This window comes from Mastomys coucha, unplaced genomic scaffold (assembly GCF_008632895.1).
Source record: "Mastomys coucha isolate ucsf_1 unplaced genomic scaffold, UCSF_Mcou_1 pScaffold20, whole genome shotgun sequence".
Classification (NCBI taxonomy): domain Eukaryota; kingdom Metazoa; phylum Chordata; class Mammalia; order Rodentia; family Muridae; genus Mastomys; species Mastomys coucha.
This window is the reverse complement of record NW_022196903.1, coordinates 121,770,258-121,789,363: the sequence shown is the minus strand read 5'-3', so window position 1 is coordinate 121,789,363 and position 19,106 is coordinate 121,770,258. Positions and strand designations below refer to the sequence as shown.

General features: G+C 44.8%; 1 protein-coding gene across 1 annotated transcript in view; it reads left to right on the top strand.

The window, feature by feature from the left end:
- Positions 1–2,683: 2,683 nt before the first annotated feature.
- Positions 2,684–19,106, top strand: part of LOC116100008 (killer cell lectin-like receptor subfamily B member 1C) — a 62,075-nt gene continuing 45,652 nt past the window's right edge. The window contains 3 exon segments of the mRNA XM_031384068.1: positions 2,684–2,767; positions 5,880–6,116; positions 13,067–13,205. Coding sequence (XP_031239928.1) covers positions 2,684–2,767; positions 5,880–6,116; positions 13,067–13,205 — 460 coding nt within the window.

The window sequence follows — 19,106 nt, the reverse complement described above, 5'->3', positions numbered from 1 at the left end:
CAGCTCCATGGTGTTCTTGAAAAGCAAGTGTGTAAAAGGAGAAAGAGAAGGGTGCCATGGACTGGGTACAGAGGAAAGGAGTGCCTATGAAAGACCCCCAGAACTGGGGAGATCCTCACTCAAGTCTTGGGATGATGCAACTACCCAATAACTCACGAGAGACCAAACTTGCTGCAATCACATGAGGTTTATTTGGGAGACCGGTACAGGGGTCGATCTCGTGACCATGTTGGCCAGAGGAGTTCGACCCCGAACACAAGAAGTGAGGGGTATTGAAAGGGAAAAATCACAAACTGGGGGCGGGGAGAGTGTTACCAAGGAAACATAACATAAAAACAGTGGAAAATTTCAGAGGGACCCAACCCAAGGTATTCAGTTAGTGAGGGGAACATATTTCTTCTAAGAATGTAATCTTCATCTACGGGTCGACAGGGTGGAGAGGCTTGTAAGCCAGCAGACCTTCATTCCTAGTTCTGCCCTCATTGTGGATCAGTCAGGAGGGGCAGGTTTCGGGAACCAGAGCCCTGAGGTTGTTTGTTAGCCAAGTTCCTGGAACTGGCTACTCCACATTTTTGGCTTGTTACAGAGGTTTTTCCATGCCCCCTTTTAGGTAAAGGTTATACATTATACATACATTTCTATTAAATGCCCTCATTTTAAATTCTAAGATTCTCCAGACTTTCACCTACAGAAGGACATGGGATGCTGGGGTGAGGTTTGGGTCTACACCTTGATTGTGATGGAGACTCTATGATTATATATGGTCTCAAAATTCATGGAAATGCACAACAAATGAATGAATATTACTGAACATAATATATATAATGAAGTGATATATATAATTGATGATATATATATACATATACATATATGTATATATATATAAAGAGAGAGAGAGAGAGAGAGAGAGATCAGCTGACATTAACTACTACATTTTGTTCATGTGCACCAAACTCCAGGACAACAGGGAGCCTCAGCTTAAAATAAGGAAAAGCTGAGACATAGGTCTGGATGCTTAAGCTATCTAGGACAGGAGAAAGAACTGAAGCAGATTTAGAAGCAGAGGCTCCAAAGGTGGACAGTTCCAGTTCTCCTTGAAATAGGAAATGTCTTTGGTTCCATCCTTGCCAGAGTTCAGAGATGCCAGCAGGAGCTCTGGTTTCTCCTAAGTGAGCTTCCTGCCTGGATGCTGTGCATGTGGGTGTGACCGAAACTAAGGGTGTCTGCTGAACAGCTTTAAGTTGGATCCCTAGATTTTCTTTTTTCTTTTCCTTTTTACCTCGTTTTACTGAAAATAAATTCTCTCATCAGACAATAAATCCTGATTAGTTCTCCTTCCCTCTGCTCCTCTCCATTTCCCCATATCCCCTCTCCCATCCGGATCACTCTCTTTCTGTGTCTTGTTAGAAAAGAATGGTCTTCTTGTAAGAGATAACAATACACAACAAAATAAAAAATGATAGGATAAAACAAAAACCATCACATCAGATTTGCACAAGGAAACCAACAGAAGGAACAGAGCCCCAAGGCAAGGGTAAGAGTCAGAGATTCACACTCTCAGGTGTTGTGGATAGCCCTAACCCTAACCCTAACCCTAACCCTAACCCTAACCCTGTTCCAGAGTGTTCAGGTGAGCTCTTATCTCTATTCTGTTCCCACACACAGGGTTCCACTACAAGGCACAGCTTCACTCCCTGTTGACTTATCTATCACTAGTTGAGAAGTCAGGGGGTTATTTCCTCTTGCTCTCCCTGGGGTTGACCACTAATGGCTGCACTGTACTTAAAAGAAATGTGTGGGAAGTGCTGTTTGTTTGTTTGTTTTTCAAGATAGTGTTTCTCTGTGTAGCCCTGGGTGTCCTGTAATTCACTCTATTATATGCCTGGGTGGCCTCAAACTCACTGATCCACCTAAGGCATGCTCTACCACACCTGGCTTTTAAGAGCACTTTTGACTCCACTTGGTCTGATATATGCAAAAGTGGTCAAAGGGATTGACTGGTTAGAAAGGGAAAAAGAAGAGATGTTTTCCGAGCCAGTTGTTGGTGAACTTGAAGCTGGTATACAGCTAGTGGAAATGCAAAATGGCTAAGCTGTTGTGAAGACAGTAGGGCCCATTACTAAAGAAGCAAAGATATAAATGGATTATTGAATATCCAATCAGTCAATGACAGACTGACTGAATGAGTCAATGATAGCACCAAGTGATCCATGGAGTGTGTAGAAATTTAATCAAACCGGGATGCTTCATAAAAAAATGCCAGAAAGCAAGGAGGTCCACTTATCCTTAAGATAAAGGGGGTTTTACAAGAGCTCACAAAACAAACACCCATCCCCAAGGAATGCAGCTTCCTGGGGACATCTCCAGGGGAGCAGATCTCCCCCACCCCTTCTGTGAGTCACAGGTGTGTTATCCTAACTGGGAGGAGAAAGGTCAATAGAAACTAAAGAACAATGAACAAGATAAAGTGTAACCAGCCCACATTGTAAGCTGTAAAACCCTGTATAAAAACTGAGTGCTTTGTTTCCTCGCTCTAAAAGTCTGTATAAAAACAGTGCTTTTTTTCCTCGGGGTCGCTCTGGTCTCAATTACAGAGTTGACCCTGGTATACCAGTTTCAAATAAAAATCAACCTCATGCTATTACAGCGGCCTCCTTCCTGAGTCCTTGCGAGTGGGTTACCCATGCCGGTTATTACAAGTGCATATCTGAAGGATGCGAAGGCAGGGTTCAAAGTCACTGCAATAGGATTCACGACAGCCAAAAAGGTAGCAGCAGATGAGCTTGCTTCCCCAGGGACAGTTAGACAGTGAGTGTTGTGTGTATAGATCCCACTCTTCAGCTTTAAGAGAGAATGGTAAGTTATGGGCCCTATGTAGGATGTGGGACAGGAGGTGTATGCCCTATATAGGATGTGGGGCAGGAGGTATATGCTCTATGTAGGATGTGGGACAGGAGGTGTATGCCCTATGTAGGATGTGGGGCAGGAGGTATATGCCCTATGTAGGATGTGGGACAGGAGGTGTATGCCCTATGTAGGGTGTGGGACAGGAGGTGTATGCCCTATGTAGGGTGTGGGACAGGAGGTGTATGCCCTATGTAGGATGTGGGCCAGGTGGAATATGCCCTATGCAGGATGTGGGCCAGGTGGTATATGCCCTATGTAGTATGTGGGACAGTGTGATGGACTAGGTTGTTTTGGGGACCCCTTGTTTTGAGGGGTGATAAAAGTTCTGGCCTAGTGGGCAAAGAATTTGGTGAGTGACAAACAGAAATGACACGAGAGTGTGGTATCTGAGTGAGTGCAATTTGTACAAAGTGAAAATCAGGCTTCTATAGTATACAGAGAACAGGGCAAATGACAGAAGTCATGTAGGCAGGAGACGGCTACATCAAGGTCAGTGAGAACAAGCAGCCAGGTGCAGAGTGGAGGAACAGTGGTGTCCTTCTTCTTGGGCTGTTTTGGTAGCCCCTAGATAAATTCTCTGGGTCTGTCTGAGGCAAGTAGCTGAAGGTTGAATACTAGCATTTCTTGGCTGTAACATAGATAATTATTGACAGAAGTCCTACAACTTCTCTCTGGCATGTAAAACAATTTTGTCTTGTGTGGGACTGCTCTGATAATTAGTGCCTAACTGCTAGCTTTAACTCTTGAGACACCCTGTCTGGTAAGACAGCTTCTTTGTAAAGATTTCAAGCTAAATACAGATAGGAAATCTATTAGGATTATTGAAACACTGTGGAGGCCAGGAGATAATGTTTAATCTCAGTTTTAGCTATTTATGAAATATTATTATTGTTAGGGTGCCACAGACTGGGGTTTCTTATGGGGTCCCTTGTTCCTCAGGACAATAGGTTCTGGCCAGGTGTGTACGGGATTCAGCTTTGACAAACAGACTCGACATGAGTGGTGTAAGGTCTGAGTGTATTTCTCAAAAATGACATGAGGCTTTTACAATCATTGCAAAAGAAAGATGAAAAATTTGGCAGCTCAGTAGTCGAGGTACATCTGAGGCCATCTAAAACACACTAGATCTAAAAGCATCAGCTATCTCATCTGGACTGGCACAGCACCCCCAGGCTCCAAGCACACTTGGGCTGCATGGACCTGGCCAGAGTCCGGGGGGGGGGGGGGGGGGGGGCGTGGGCTGGCTGTGGGTACATGAGCCAGGAGGGTAGAGGCTCGAATCTCGAATGCTCACTCTCTTGGATCTCAACTGGTGCTGCACCCCCCGGGCTATGGACTGCATAGATCTTAGTCCACCTAAGCTCTGGTTCTAGTCCAAGTATGAGCGAGTCCGAATGCTGAATGCTGACTGCTGCATCTAGAATGCTGAATACTCAATGCTGTCTCTCTTTCTGTAAGCTTTAATGCCCTACCCACAATGCTGGAGGCAATTAGTTAGAATGGCTTAACATTTCAAGCCAGGGTTTAACTAGGACGTTGGAACATTGGTGAAGGTCAGAGAGCAATGTCCGAATTTTCCCTTTCTTGCTGTAAAGAAATGATATCTTGGTGGGCCCCTAGCACACAAGTACAAGGACATATCTGGGCTACCTCTGAGTTTGGGGTGCCAGGCGACAATGCGGAGGCAGGAGACTGACTTTCCTTGAAGTTTATGCCTCAAATACTGCCGTCACGCAAAGTGTACGTGGCATTAGGGCACCTTTATGCCTGAATAAAGAAAGCATGCAGATCTCTCCATAGACTTTAGCAGAGACCAATCTGGAACACATTCAGAGCTAGGAGATGTCAGTGACTCAAAAGACTGACTCCTTTTGAAGCATACATCTCAGGTCCGTGATCAGGTTTTAGGCCTATCATACAGACACAACCGAAGTAGACGAGTGCTGTGTGACAGGACAGGTGGTATATGCCCTATGTAGGATGTGGGGAAGGAGGTGTATGCCCTATGCAGGATGTAGGGTAGTTGGTATATGCCCTATATAGGATGTGGGGCAGGAGGCCCATGGGAAATATGCATCTCTTTGGCTGGACATTTCCTGTAGCCCCACACTGCTCTGAAACCTAAAGCTGATGTAAAGAACACCAAGGACCTGTCCCCTACAGAAACAAGGATGGTGCACTTTATATTTTTCAAAATATATCATGACTCACCACTCCAGGAATGGTCTTGAAATTAATTGATTGAAATGTACTTAGTTTTCTAAAGAAAATTAAGTAGGATCAGCTTACATTTAAAAGTTGGATTTCAAATAAGTTTAGAAAATGAAAATAGTCTTTCTTTATCTTTTTAACAGATCTTATTTTTCTTTTTATTAAAGTATGCACAGCCTGTTAAGGAAAAGAAAGGGAGGGAGAGGAGGAGGGGGTAACCTTTAAAAGCTGAACCATTTCTCCAGCCCACTGCTGGTTTCCAATCTTTCTGTGAAGTACTTAAGAACCATTGCGAAACATTTCTGTTGGGCATGTTCACATTTCTGTTCTATGAAGGACTATTTGCCTGATTCGGAGGTAAAAAACAAACATTGGATAAGTCCCAAACCTTTGTATCCATCATTTCTGATCTGAGGGGATGGGTGCTCGGGGCTTTACTTGTCCAAGTCTAGCGAAAAGGAGCCTAAGAGTCCAGAGAGATGGCCAGACAGTGGTGGCGCACTCCTTTAATCCCAGCACTTGGGAGGCAGAGGCAGGTGAGCCTCGAACTACAAAGTGAGTTCCAGGACAGCCAGGGCTACTCAGAGAAACCCTGTCTCAAAAAACCAAAAAAAAAAAAAAAAAGAAAGAAAGAAAGAAAGAGTCCAGAGAGATAAGGGTGCGGATGGGAAGGAACTGGAGCATGTCTTGGGTCTTGGGTGTAGAGTGCGGTCGTGTAGGTGTGAGTGGGCCAAGTATGAGGTGGTGAGGCTTGGGAGCAGAATGTGGTGCGAGCTAGTGCGGTATTCGAGTGGGATCAGGCTGGTCGAGTGGGATCGAGTGGTCGAGAGGCTTTGTGGCTGTTAAAGGGACGCTTTGGAGTGTTGTGCGACCATGGAACCTGCATCCTCTGGAGCCCCGAAGAGGCTTTCATCCGCGCACACCCAGCGGGTCACTCATGGAAACACACTACCCGCAGCTCCACCGGCCTGGTCCCTCTGCTGCTCAGTACACTCCTGGTTTGTTTGTGCTCTCTCTATAACTCTGCCCTGATGTCCTCCACATTCATAGCGGAATACCAGTGCTGGAGGACCGCAGTACATGGAGGTAGCCTTCCTCAGTGGTGACTGACCAGCCTCGAAAGTCAATCCTCCGGCAAACTGCTAGGGGCTCCAGAATTCCGAGGCTTGACACTGACTTCTAAGTGCAGGACTCCAGGAGAAGCAAGGTCAGGGTAGGAAGAGAACTCAACAGGAGTACTAAGACGCTGGTCCTAGCCCATTGGCCCTCCATCAGTCGTTCAGCTATAGACACCACCTCCTTCAAGGCACCCCGTCGCTAAGAGTTCATCTCATCTCCAACTTTATATTTTGTTGCCAGGATTAGGTTCAGGATTTCCATGTGTCTGTGTGTCATGGACTATATGTGTGGCCTGGACTTGGCCATCTGCTATGGAAGGCATCTGAACACTGGGTGGCATCCTATTAACATAATGGCTTAGTTTTTTTGTCTTTGTTTTGTTTTGTTTTGTTTTTTGACAACTGGGGAGGCCCCTGCCCTGCTACATATATATCCAAATATACAAGGAGATTCTATGAGTGATTTAACAATTTTTTACAAATTTAATAACCAAATAAAAATGGGTGAAGGACTTCATTAGGCACTACAGCAAAAAAAGCGCAGATGGCCAAAAGTGTTTTAAAGAGGAAACACAAACATGAAGTTAGTGCAATTCAAAGACTAATCACTTCCTGCTTATGGACCAAACAGAAGAAGGCAAGTCTCACAGAGAAGTGAGAGAAGCTGGAGCCCTGAACATCGACTGTGGAAATGCTGAATAGTGCCGCCTCTGGAAAACGATGGGAATTCCTCAAAAAATTAAATAGGACCGCAGCTTGATCCAGCAATCTGTCTTCTAGATGCTCATCTGAAATGATCAAAATTCAGGCCCTAAAGAGAGATGACCATTTCTGTCTTCACTGAAGCACTATTCAAAATAGCATTGCATGACGTGCAGCCGGCCCAAATCCAACTGCTACGTGTGTAAGTGTGGTATTCATGCGGTGGATTGGTAGTCAGCGCTTAGAAAAAAACATGGCTCAGGAAACAAGTGAGCCGGGAGGACTTCATGCTAAATAAACAAGCAACTCACGGAAAACAAACGCTGGCTGATTCCCCACACAGGAAGCATCCACAGCAGTCATACTTGAACATCAAATAAAGGAGAGATGGTCCCGGGGGAATAAGGAGGGGCGGGGTGTACCCTTCCCCCTCAGTTCCTGTTCTGCTGACAGAGCTGACCCACCTAGGGTGAGGTTTTATGAGAAGAGGAGAACTCTATTGTCCTGCCCTTCTCTGCCAATTCTGGAGTTCCCACAAGGAGCCACCACCCGCTGTGTTGCTGAGTGCTCCTGCTTGGCAGGTTTCTACTGGTAACTAGATGCTAATGACGCGATGAGATTCCGACATTGAGAGAAATGGCTTTATTTCTTATAGAAGGCTGATTCTCCTAAGTACAGTTTGGACCTTGATCGGAATATTTTGACTTGGTCTTGTTATTAATTTCTCTCGCCCTACGATTCCCCCATTTCCAGGCCCCTACCTTTCTTTTAGGAACCCGGTTTGTGTAGCTGCTGGACAGCTACAGTGAGAATGTACTACACTGCACCTGCTGTCTCTAGTTATCTATTGTGTACTTAAAATTTCAAAAGAAAGGGAGCTGGAGAGAGAACTCTCCGAGGACCCAGGCTAAGTTCCCAGCACCTACGTGGCAGCCTTCAGTCCACTCTAACTCCACTTCCAGGGAATGTAACAGCCATGCCTTGCTCTCCTCTGGCTTTCCTGGGCACCAGGGTTGGTGGTGCCTAAGCATATAGGCAAACACTCATACATATAAAGCAAAAATTAATTTTAAAAAATTTAAAAGAGAAATACTGTGTTGTATTCTTACAATAAAGTAAATAGAAAAAGTGAATTGGCATTGTGACCTAGTTAGAATCTGATTAAAATAATATAGCCTGTGGGAAGATGTTGGCAAGATGTCAAGAGTGTTAAAAATTGCTGGACTTGGTGGAGAACATCTTGAATCCTAGCACTCAGGAGGCAAGCAGATCTCTGTGAACTTGAGGCTACCCTGGACTACATAGAGAGTTCTAGGACAGACAGGAATACACACTGAGAAAGGTGGGGGCACAGAGAAAGGATGCTACAAAGTCCAGTGGCACAGCCGTAGCCACTGGAAACAGGGAGACTCATGAAGCCGGCAGAGTGCTTGACACAGTTCCAGTGAAGCTGAGAGATTACTGCAATCGCTGTCTTTCTAACTTTTGGATTTTGGTCTCTGCATGTTACATTCTTGGGGACTATCTGTGTTATGATTCGCTTTATGTCTTCTGCCAAGAAAATGATATCTGACTCTTTTTAGAAAACTCTTTAATTACCTTTATCTGGCCGCTATTTGCAAGTCTTCCTTATGTTCTGGAGGTCACTGAGCACACAGCTAGAGGAGCCATTACTCCAGGAATCTTTGGCCCCTAAGCCAACCCAAACAGTGTAACTGGTGCAGGGCAAACAGAGACCACTGATGAACTCTGACTGGCCAGGAGAATAGGTTACAGATTCAAGGCCTCTTTTTTATTATAGGCTTAGAGCTTATTTAAAATGTAGTTTAAAAATAGGGGGGTTGTACAGGGTGTACCCCTGGAGAAACAGAACTCAGAGAATAAGATAGGGTCAGTAAAGTAAAACTTTTCTGCTTTATAGCATAGGAGTTAGGTACTAATGTTTGCTATTCATACAAAGACCGATTTAGATGTTTCCTGTTTGTCTGGAGTGCTCTTAAATGGTAAACAATGCCATCCTAAAAGCAGGCTGTCACAAAATAAATGTGTTTGCTTTGGATGTGACATTCTTTAAACTGCAGTTGTAGGGTTGATAATAAAAGTAAAATCTGTTCTGTTCTCTAATTGTGCCTGAACGTGTAACCCTGGACATGAAATGAAATCAAGCACATACTCTGTACCACTTGAGTAATCACTAGTTCGTCTGTGTTCTGCGAAACCTGTATAAATAAAGAAGCTCTGGGTTGCTAGTCAGCCAGAGCTGGGAGATTCCCTTGAACATCTCCTGACTCACTCCCCTTCCCTCCTTATATCGTCTTATTTCCTGCTATCCTCTGTGGACGACCCTGTCAGCAATGACACTCTGCCCCCACTTCTCCCTGCTGGGGAAGGACCCTGGCCTCCCAGTGTTGTAAGCTCAAAAGATAAATTATTTGGACAACATCCAATCCTCCTGATTGCTTCTCAGGAAGCACATAGGTTGTGTTACCTGAAAGGTTAAAAACCTTGTTCATTGCTCAGACACTCTGGAATATCAACACTATATTTGTCAGACCATAGTCCATGAATAAAGCTGGGTGAGAAGTCAGATTGCCCATGGGAAAACTCCAAGAGAACAGGACAAGAGTCCTGGGAATTCAGCCCTCCAAAGTAAAGGGTTGTTCTTGGAACGATGTGCTTTGTGCCCCTCCCAAGTGTAGTAAATAGGAGTGAATTTACTTCAGAGTACCCACTAGCTAACTTTTCAGATGAATAGGTTGTCCTCAAAGCTGTATACACCTTGCCCTGTGATTATACATAGCTTGAACTCATGTGAGCCTTGCTCATATGACCTTGCTCAACCCTCAGAATATACATACATTGTCTGATGCTCTAAGTAAAGTTGGCTATTACATGAGACTTTTGTCCTGCCCTTTCCTAGGTCCCACTTGCCCAGGTTCACACTGCAAACTAGAGTTGTGACAATATTGTTCTGTATTCAGGAATGCTTCAGAGGAATGTTACACATATCCGGAAGTATATCCTCTTCTCTTCCTCCTCCTCTTCCTTTTTCTCCTTCTCTCCAGGGTGTGTTAAGTGGACTTTATATCTCTATTCCAAATAGCTGAGAGAAAAACTTAAAGCAGGAGGAATATCTTTGGCCCAGCTTCAGCATTTTCAGCCCTGTTAAAGCCGTTTCTCAGCCCACAGAAACACAGGATGTGATGATGGAGAACATGTGGCAACCAGAAGCAGAAGAGTGAGACAAAGAGGGACCAAGGCCGAACCAGAGCCTCCAAAGGCTCACTTCTGGAGTCTTCCTTCACCCAAGCCTGACCTCAGAGGCTCCCTCGTCCCTCGGTACTGTTATCAAGTGATGAGCTCATCCGTATATTAAAATGAGGCAGAGCCCTCACTCTCTAGTAAGCTCTCAGGACTGCCTCTGTAATCAGTCTGGAGACCCAGACATGGACATGGGAGCCTCCTTCAGCGCATACTTCCTGTGTGAAGTGCAATGAAGGCTGTGGTAGGGTTGTACTGTGTTCCTAATTGATTCCAGCCTTAGCCTAGTGACTCTTGCAGTGAACTAACGTCTAGGATGTGCTAGAGCTGGCATTGTAAGGTTTAACTCTCTGTGTTCTCTTCCCCTACTAAAGCAGACAACATTGCCAATGCTGTAGTGTGTGCCAGTGGATCCAGGAATAAAACAGAGGCAAAGCAAGAGAACTCAGTGTGCACATTGTGATTCGTACATGTATATGTATAACAAGTGTTTCTTGTGTCTTCTCCCCTCCTCTCTATCCCTCACCTCTTCCCTGCCCTCCTCTTCCACCCCTCCCCTCTTTCTCTCTTGCTCTATGGCTCAAACTTGGAGGTCTCATACATTGGGCAGGCACTCTGCCACCAGAACTGTAATCCAAGCTCCTCCGTCTTTCTTAGGCTTGCAGCATCTTCACTTTCCAGCTCAGCTATCTCAGATACCTGACTTACAGGCCATGATGTAAGATATCATTTGTGGCTGGGCAGTGGTGGTACACGCCTTTAATCCCAGCACTTGGGAGGCGGAGGCAGGTTTTCTGAGTTCAAGGCCATCCTGGGCTACAGAGTGAGTTCCAGGACAGCCAGGGCTACACAGAGAAACCCTGTCTCAAAAAAAAAAATATATATATATATATATATATATATATATATATGTATATAATATGTATATATATATACATATATATAATTTGTATATATATGTATATATATGTATATATGTGTATATATATATATATATATGTATATATATATATATAATTTGTAGACTGAGGAGATGGCCTTGTGCATAAAAACACTTGTCACAAAGCATGTTGACCTGACTTGGGATCCCCAGGACACATGCAAGAGCTATGCAGAAGTGAAAACATCTGTAATATCTGTGTGGCTCTATAAGGAGAAGGGAGTTAAACACAGGGCAGTCTGCAGAAGGTCTTGGTCCTCTCAGTCTGGCTAATGGGGCAGAAACAAAACAAAACAAAACAAAACAAAACGGCTGTAAACAAAGTAGAAAGGTGAGAGGATTCGTGCCCACAGTTGTTCTCTTACCATCACGTGTGTACCCTAGACAGGTGTACCCACACTTAAGACTCAAGAATGAACACACACATACATTCACTCCCATATCCCTCCATCCAACACACACACACACACACACACACACACATACACACACGCACACACACCATTGGTTGTATCAAATCACTAAGCTTGGTTTAGCTATCAGGGACAATTTTAAACAGGCTCTTTGCTATTGGAAGGTTCGCTGAGCTCTAGATGACCCAGCACTTACCGCGGAGGAGAAATACCTCCCTGGTGGACCAACACACTTCTATGGCTGATGCTAAGAGTCCAGCCTGTGATTGGTCCAAAACATAAGCCTCAAAGTCTCTGATTGGTGCAAGAGTCAAGACTGTGATTGGTCCAAACAAATTGCTGTCAGAAACCGATGGTCGTGACTGGTCCCAAGGCCTTTTCTCAAGCTACTTAGGAAGGTTGCTCTGCCTCACCAAGTCTGTCAGATGCCCTCCTGTGCTGCCTCTCCCCCCCCCCCCCCCCCCCCCCCCATTGAACATCAGTCCTCAAAATCATCCCTGGGGTGGACGACTTTTCACGCCTTCTCTAAGCAGTTCAGGCTGGGCTGGTAACACTAGGGAGGTAGCAGCAGGGAGAGCAGAGAATAGAGACACAGCACAGGACACAGAAGAGCAGAGGCAGGGACCGCTGAGTGCAGGCGGTCACGCTGTGAACACAGCAAGGCAGCTGCTGCTGGGCAGCTGAAGAAGCAGCAGTTGATCGGTTTGTGTACAGTCAGGGCAGGAAGGAGGAGAAAGAGGACAGAGGGGGCAGAGGTGAGGCTGAGGAAGCATGAAGGGCTACAAGGAGAGAGAGGAGAAATCTCAGGGCCTTGCTGCCAGAAGAGTCCTGCAGAGCTACCAAGTCTTCACAGACAAGGGTTTCAGACCCGGGGCTGAGAGCTGTAACACAGGTTTCTGCCAAAGGTCAGGAGCCATGGGGTCTGTACTTGAGTGCTGAGTCCTGGTCTTAGAAGTCTGCTCAAAGACTGAACACTAGAGGACGCCAATTGCTGCTGATTCCCAGAAGGTTCCTGTGGCTTGCTTCTTTTGCAGGGAAGCAAAAACTGCCAGGACCAGAAATGGCAGAGCTCTTGCCTATCCAGGTGGAGGGAAAGAACCTTCAGCCAGCAGATCCCTGACATTTCCACAGTCAGCGCTTAATTATGGGAATGGCTTGCTGTGGGCTTTGCATAGACATGGCTCTGATGTTCCTTTACCACAAACTGCACCAGAATCAGGGGAAACAAATACGAAAGCTGATGGAGACTTTGCATCCAAATAAATATTTTAGGATAAATTAGATAAAGTCATTTGGCAACCTTATCATAGTTAAGTTATGGACAGCTTTGACTTTGGTAAGAGGATTTCTGCAATAGCCTAGATTAGAAGAACGAAGCATGAGAACAGAGAGAGTAAATGAGCCCCAGTTAGCAGAGACAGGTAGGACAATGAAATCTGAACGAGGCGATAGGGTATAAAGCTACCTGTCAGCCAAGTTAAAGCAACGGAAAGGGTAAGTGTTAAATAACGAAGAAATCTGACGCGGATACACCTGTCATTTCTGGAGAACAAACAGCACAGAAGTTCACACGGGAAAGCTGCACAGAAAGGAACCTGAGGAGTCAAGGAAAAACGCGTGCTGATGAGATCCCCTGCTTTCTGTGTAACAGAGGTAACTCTCAGAGGTAACGGTGATATGAGGTTCAGAGGTTATCGGCATTTGCCCTTCCTGTGAACTCACCATATATTCTATGATAAGGAAAATACATATGTCTATGTAATTTTCTGTCTCACGGTATACTCACAACCGAGGACTCTTGGTCACCGGTTTGGGACGTCCTGGGCTTCTGGTACTTTCTCCACTTTCCCTCTTTTACTAACAACACAGCCATCCACCCACACAACATCACATGAGCACTCCCCGCCCCGCCTTTGTTTTTAATCCCAGGAGTCCAGCTTTGTAGGTACACCATCTTACATGATGTGTATTCTATACTTCAATTTTTACATGCAACCCTCCCAACAAATAATGAGGCTTGTAATGTGTGTAGTGACTGTTTACCGAATGGTTGACCACCCAATAAGGGGGCCATATTGTTATAAAAGGGGATGTTGGGGTCTAGGAATTGCCTCACAAACCACAAGGACACCGACCTCAGTCAGACTGGGATAGTTTATTAAGACTGGGATAGTTTATTAAGGGCTGGTCAACCAGGCCATGGTCCAGATTCGGGAACTGAACTATGACCCTGAGTTAAGATCCTACAGGATTTTTAAGCCCCAAATCCACAAATATCTGTGTTATTTCACCGGTCAGGATTTAGGGGATTTCCTTAGGAACATGTCTTGGTTGTACATTTATCCTGCTCCCATTGTTGGGGTGTTCAACTGTGGCAGGGGACTTGCCTTGTCCAAAATCCGTGTCCTAACTTGTCAATCAGGATGGGACTTATCTAATATTCATGTCTTAACTTGCTAACTTAACCAAGATATCGATTACCCGATTACCCATGTGTCTTAGTCAGGGTTTCTATTCCTGCACAAACATCATGACCAAGAAGCAAGTTGGGGTGGAAAGGGTTTATTCAGCTTACACTTCCACATTGCTGTTGGTCACTACAGGAAGTCAGGACTGGAATCCAAGCCGATCAGGAAGCAGGAGCTGATGCAGAGGCCATGGAGGGATGTTTCTTACTGGCTTGCTTCTCCTGGCTTGCTCAGCCTGCTCTATTATAGAGCCCAAGACCTCCAGCCCAGGGATGGCACCACCCACAAGGGGCCCTACCCCCTTGATCACTAATTGAGAAAATGCCCCACAGCTGGACCTCATGGAGGCACTTCCCCAACTGAAGCTCCCTTCTGTGATAACTCCAGCCTGTGTCAAGTTGACACACAAAAATAGCCAGTACACCATGTACATGTCCCTTTCTGCCAAGTAGGATGTCAGTTCCCAGGGACTTCTTGGGGGTTTAAATTGTACCGGACCGCTACTCAAAAGAGAAGTCTTATTTCAGATAGTTTCTTATACTGGTGCAGGTGTCTCTCTTATGTTGGGGTCCATTCCAGGGACAGCTTATACAGTAAAAGCTTACACAGGTGCAGGAAGTGCTGCTGGGTGGTCAGTTCGGGTTGAAGCTTGTTGTAGGTAACTACACAAAGCAGTTTTATTGACTTCTATCGTGATTGGTTTCCAAGGGCACAGAACATAACAGAATATTTAATCAATCTCGGCATTAGAAAGTTTTCTAGTGATAGCAGAAACATATGAGAAAGTTTCCTTCTAATGACAGGGTGGCCAGGTAACTGTTACATAGGCCTTCATATTCTACCTTAGGCCTTCACATTCCACCTAGGCCTTAACAAGAGACTTGAAGAAGAGTGAATTCCAGGGTTGTGTCCTCATCTTTTCCCCATCTATGATCTTTGTTTTTATAACAGAATTATAGAACCATTTGTTACAGAAATAAACATCATCGATGTCCACAAACTCCATGCAGATGCTAATAGGCCTGTTAGTACTCAAATGTTTAATGTGTCTGCTGACCATAATTACAAAGCCTGCTTCTTTGGAGACCTTTGTGGTTGTATTTCCTGTGACAACTGGCCTGCTCTTGTCTGCAGTGGAAAATTCTGAACCTTGACTATCAAAGGCTTTTAGCCAGTGTCTTGTTTCATCATAATTTCAAAAGTTTTATGAGTACTTGTGTAATTTATTATAGGAGAAATCAGGAAGAGTGCTTCCTGTTCAGCAAAGTTTGCCTTTAACGTCTGATGCTAATCGATGGTTTTCTTGGTGTTTAGAAGTCATGAGTCTTTGCTATTTATCCTGTGAGGATCAGTAATGATCCACTCAGCTATGATATTGATTCACACACACAGACAGAATCATTTAGAGATGGCTCAGAGGGTGACAACACTGACAGCCACACCTGATGACCAGCATTTGATCACGAAAACTCATAGGGTGGACAGACAGAACCAATTTTCATGAGTTTTTGAGATTCCTGGAGAGACCCCCACACTCAAATCCCAGGAGGGATGACCCCACACACCACCAAGACACGGACTTGATGCAATCTGCAAGAGGCTTTTTATTCCAGCTAGCTGGGGTGAGACTCATATCCCTCGCAGGGATAGAGGAGTCTGGCCTTGAGCAAGGTCTTAGGAAGCCTTTTATTCTTGTGTAGTTGCTGGGGCAAAAGGGAAGACTGGGGTAGGGGGAAGGTACGGGGTGGTTTCTGATTGGTGCTGGCTCCTGCTAGGGTCCAGGGGCGGGCTGGCCACCTGGCAATTGTTTTGGGCCAGGTTGTTTCTGAGTTCTCAGGCCAAGTCGTCTTGGTTCCCTTGTTTCTGGGTTCTTGGGAACTGGCCTCCCATTGTTTTTAGGTTCTGGGAGTCGATCTCCCACTGAGTTCAACTAACAGATAAATTCTCACAGTACAGTTTGAAAATTTTAACCTCTCAAGTTCATATGTCATAGCATGTGCGCGCGAGCGCGCGCGCACACACACACACACACACACACACACACACACACACATATGCACAAACACAGACAAGTATTAAATACACAAATGTTCCAGAGTGTTAATGATAAAAACTACCTTGATGCCTCAGAATAAAAATGTACTGGAGACAGAGTCTTGTTTCATTAGTTGAAATGGAGCTGTTAAATTATACCCTAATCTACTAAGACTGAAAACATAATGATTTGGGCACGGATACAGGGGAGGAAAGCACATAGAGAAACAGTAGATCGGTTTGAGATCCTGAGGGAGGCCTCAGATGAAGTCAACGTTGAGAACACTCTGTAGACGTTGGCTTCCAGAACTCTGGGAATATAAATTCCCATGGTTTCAGCTGTGCAGACCGTGGAACTCTTCATGCAAATGCTAGAAAATGCAATACAGGAAGTGCCCCACCTCTGCTCTGCAGTGCAAGTAGGAAGCACAGTCAAACACAGCAAGTGTGTCACGTGTTCACTTCGATGTGTCCCCATGTCCTCGTAAACAGAAGCGGATTGGGCACACCCTCCAGCTTTAGAGAAAATGTTTTCAGTCTTACATCACTGAGTATGATGTTAGTCACTGGCTTTTAGATTTAAAAAATGTTTTAACACATTGATTGAGTGATTGATTGATTTTGACTGACAGACTAATTGAGTTTGTGTGTGCAAGCATGACACACATGAGTTCCTTAATGTGCTTGTGGAGGTCAGAGCACAGAGGACAGCTGTGGAAGCCATCCCTCTCCATCAGATGGGTCCTGACAATTGAACTCAGATCTTCAGGCCCAGAGGGAGGAACCTCGTCCCACAGAGCCATCTCTCTAGTCTGCCACTGTCTTCACAGATGGGCTTTCCCCTGATTTGATAAACACCTCAGCAGGAGTGGTGCATAATCTTGCCAAGTGCTGCTTCGCCTCTGCATTCACTAAGTTGACCAAATGCTTTTTGTCTTCCTGTTTGCTTCTAATTATATTGTTAGAAAATTTTGTTCTTTCATCATTTCCTGTCTCCCATTAGTACATTTCTTTTTTAAATCTATCAAGCAAGCCAGGTGGTGGTGGAACACACTTCTAATCCCAGCACTTGGGAGGCACAGGCAGGTGGATTTCTGAGTTCAAGGCCAGACTGGTCTACAGAGTGAGTTCCAGGACAGGCAAGGATACGAAAAAAAAAAAAAAAAAAATCTGTCGAGCAGCTCACACATCTGTGACACCTTAGTCTATGAGGCATCTTTTTGATGGAGCCATCTTTCCCTGTTTCTTTGGATCTGTGTACAATATTTTCTCCCTTTGTTATTTTATTGGATTATTTTCAGGTTGGTTTATTGTTGTTGTTGTTGTTTCTTAAGACAAGGTCCCTTTATGTAACCCTGGCTGTTCTGGAACTTACTCTGTAGGCCAAGCTGACCTTAAACTAACAGAGATCCACCTGCCTCTGCCTCCCTAGTGCTGGGATCAAAGTCATGTGTGCCACTATGCCCAGTTCTGACATCGGTTTAAGCATTTGCAAACCAAGTGAGCTGCTCGGGCTTTGCAAATGCTCTTTACCCAAGGGAACTCTTTACCAATTACCAAGGTGGAAATAAAGACACTCCTCAGATCTTTTCCAAGTCTCACTCTCCTAGCACCTGCCTGGGAACTGCACTTGGAACACACTGTTTCCTTTATGTTCTGTGGGCTCCAAAACTGTGATTTGGCAGGGGCAGGGTCACTAATCTTTGTGTTCTTCTTCCCATTGTTGCCACATTGAAGAAGTCTCTCTTTTCTGATCCCCTGCCCCATACACACACTACTAGTTTGGCTATTTAAATTGGCTTCTCAAGGATGGGTGGCTGAAGCTGCCTTCTCGGGCTATCCACTGAAATGGAAGTTCTTTAACAAAATTGACAACATTCCCTCCCATCCACAATCCACGTTGAGATGGCTAGATAGATTCCCCAAGTATGAATTCTCAGAGGGCTTTATTTCTGTATGTTCAATAATGATTAAGGGATATTGCTGTGGAAATGATTATGGGAATTCGATGTTGTTCTCTGGATTCTCTATCGGGCAAAATGATCTCAGCTTACTGCATGCTGCATGCTGCCCACAGACACACCAGGCTCTTGGCACTTCTGGTCACTCCACACCTTTGCCAGTACCTGCTAAAGAAAACATCACACCTCAGAACTGTTACATTTCACAGGGCCACTGTGGATTCCTGGAAGCCACAGACACCTTCAGAACTTAGCTAAACCTCAGTGTCCCCAAAGCACCATATGAAACTTCTGCTAAGAATATCAGCCTTCTCCTTCCTGACCTTTCTAACACATCCCCACATTTTCCATTGGTTACCAGGTTATCAGGTGGTTATAAGCCACCTAAATATTTGCAGAGTTTCTTCACACACTCCCCACCTAAGGCCCTGGCAAGGGAAGGGGGCTATGAGCAGAAACAAGCATCACAAATAAGCATTTGTGTGTGTTCCTTAAGTACTAAGGCTTGAGGCCCTTATATAAGCTGAAAGTTTTGTGTACTAAAAGTTGAGACCATTTTCGTGAATTTTCTATATTTGGTTGTAAAATATCATGACTCAAGATGGAAAAATATTGTGTAATTGCTAAAATCTTCAGTCTAGGCAAAGCATGAAACGACAGGAACATAGTTTGCTAATGGAGTAATTGCCTCAAATTCATGAGCCCAAATAAATAAATAAATAAATAAATAAATAAATAAATAAATAAATAAATAATAAACAGACAGTGGTGCAGAACCCTGTGCTCAACCTGGTGTTGAGTAAAATGGCTGTCATCAGAGACAACTGAGGAGGCTTACTGAGTCTTAAGTGAGCTGTGAGACCCTCATATGCACTGTCCCCTGCTTCTTGAGTGGTCTTAGGGCAGGAGTCTGAGCCCTATGCTATGAGTGTGCACCTCCTGCCTCCTGGAACTCACAGCCAGCTGACAGCTGCACTGCCATGTCATTGTGAGAGTCTGATACAATTCCATTCTGACTACAGAAGGGGACTTTAAGGAACTCCTTGCTTTTCTTCTTCTCTTGTAATGTGAGAATGTCTGACTTGGCATTA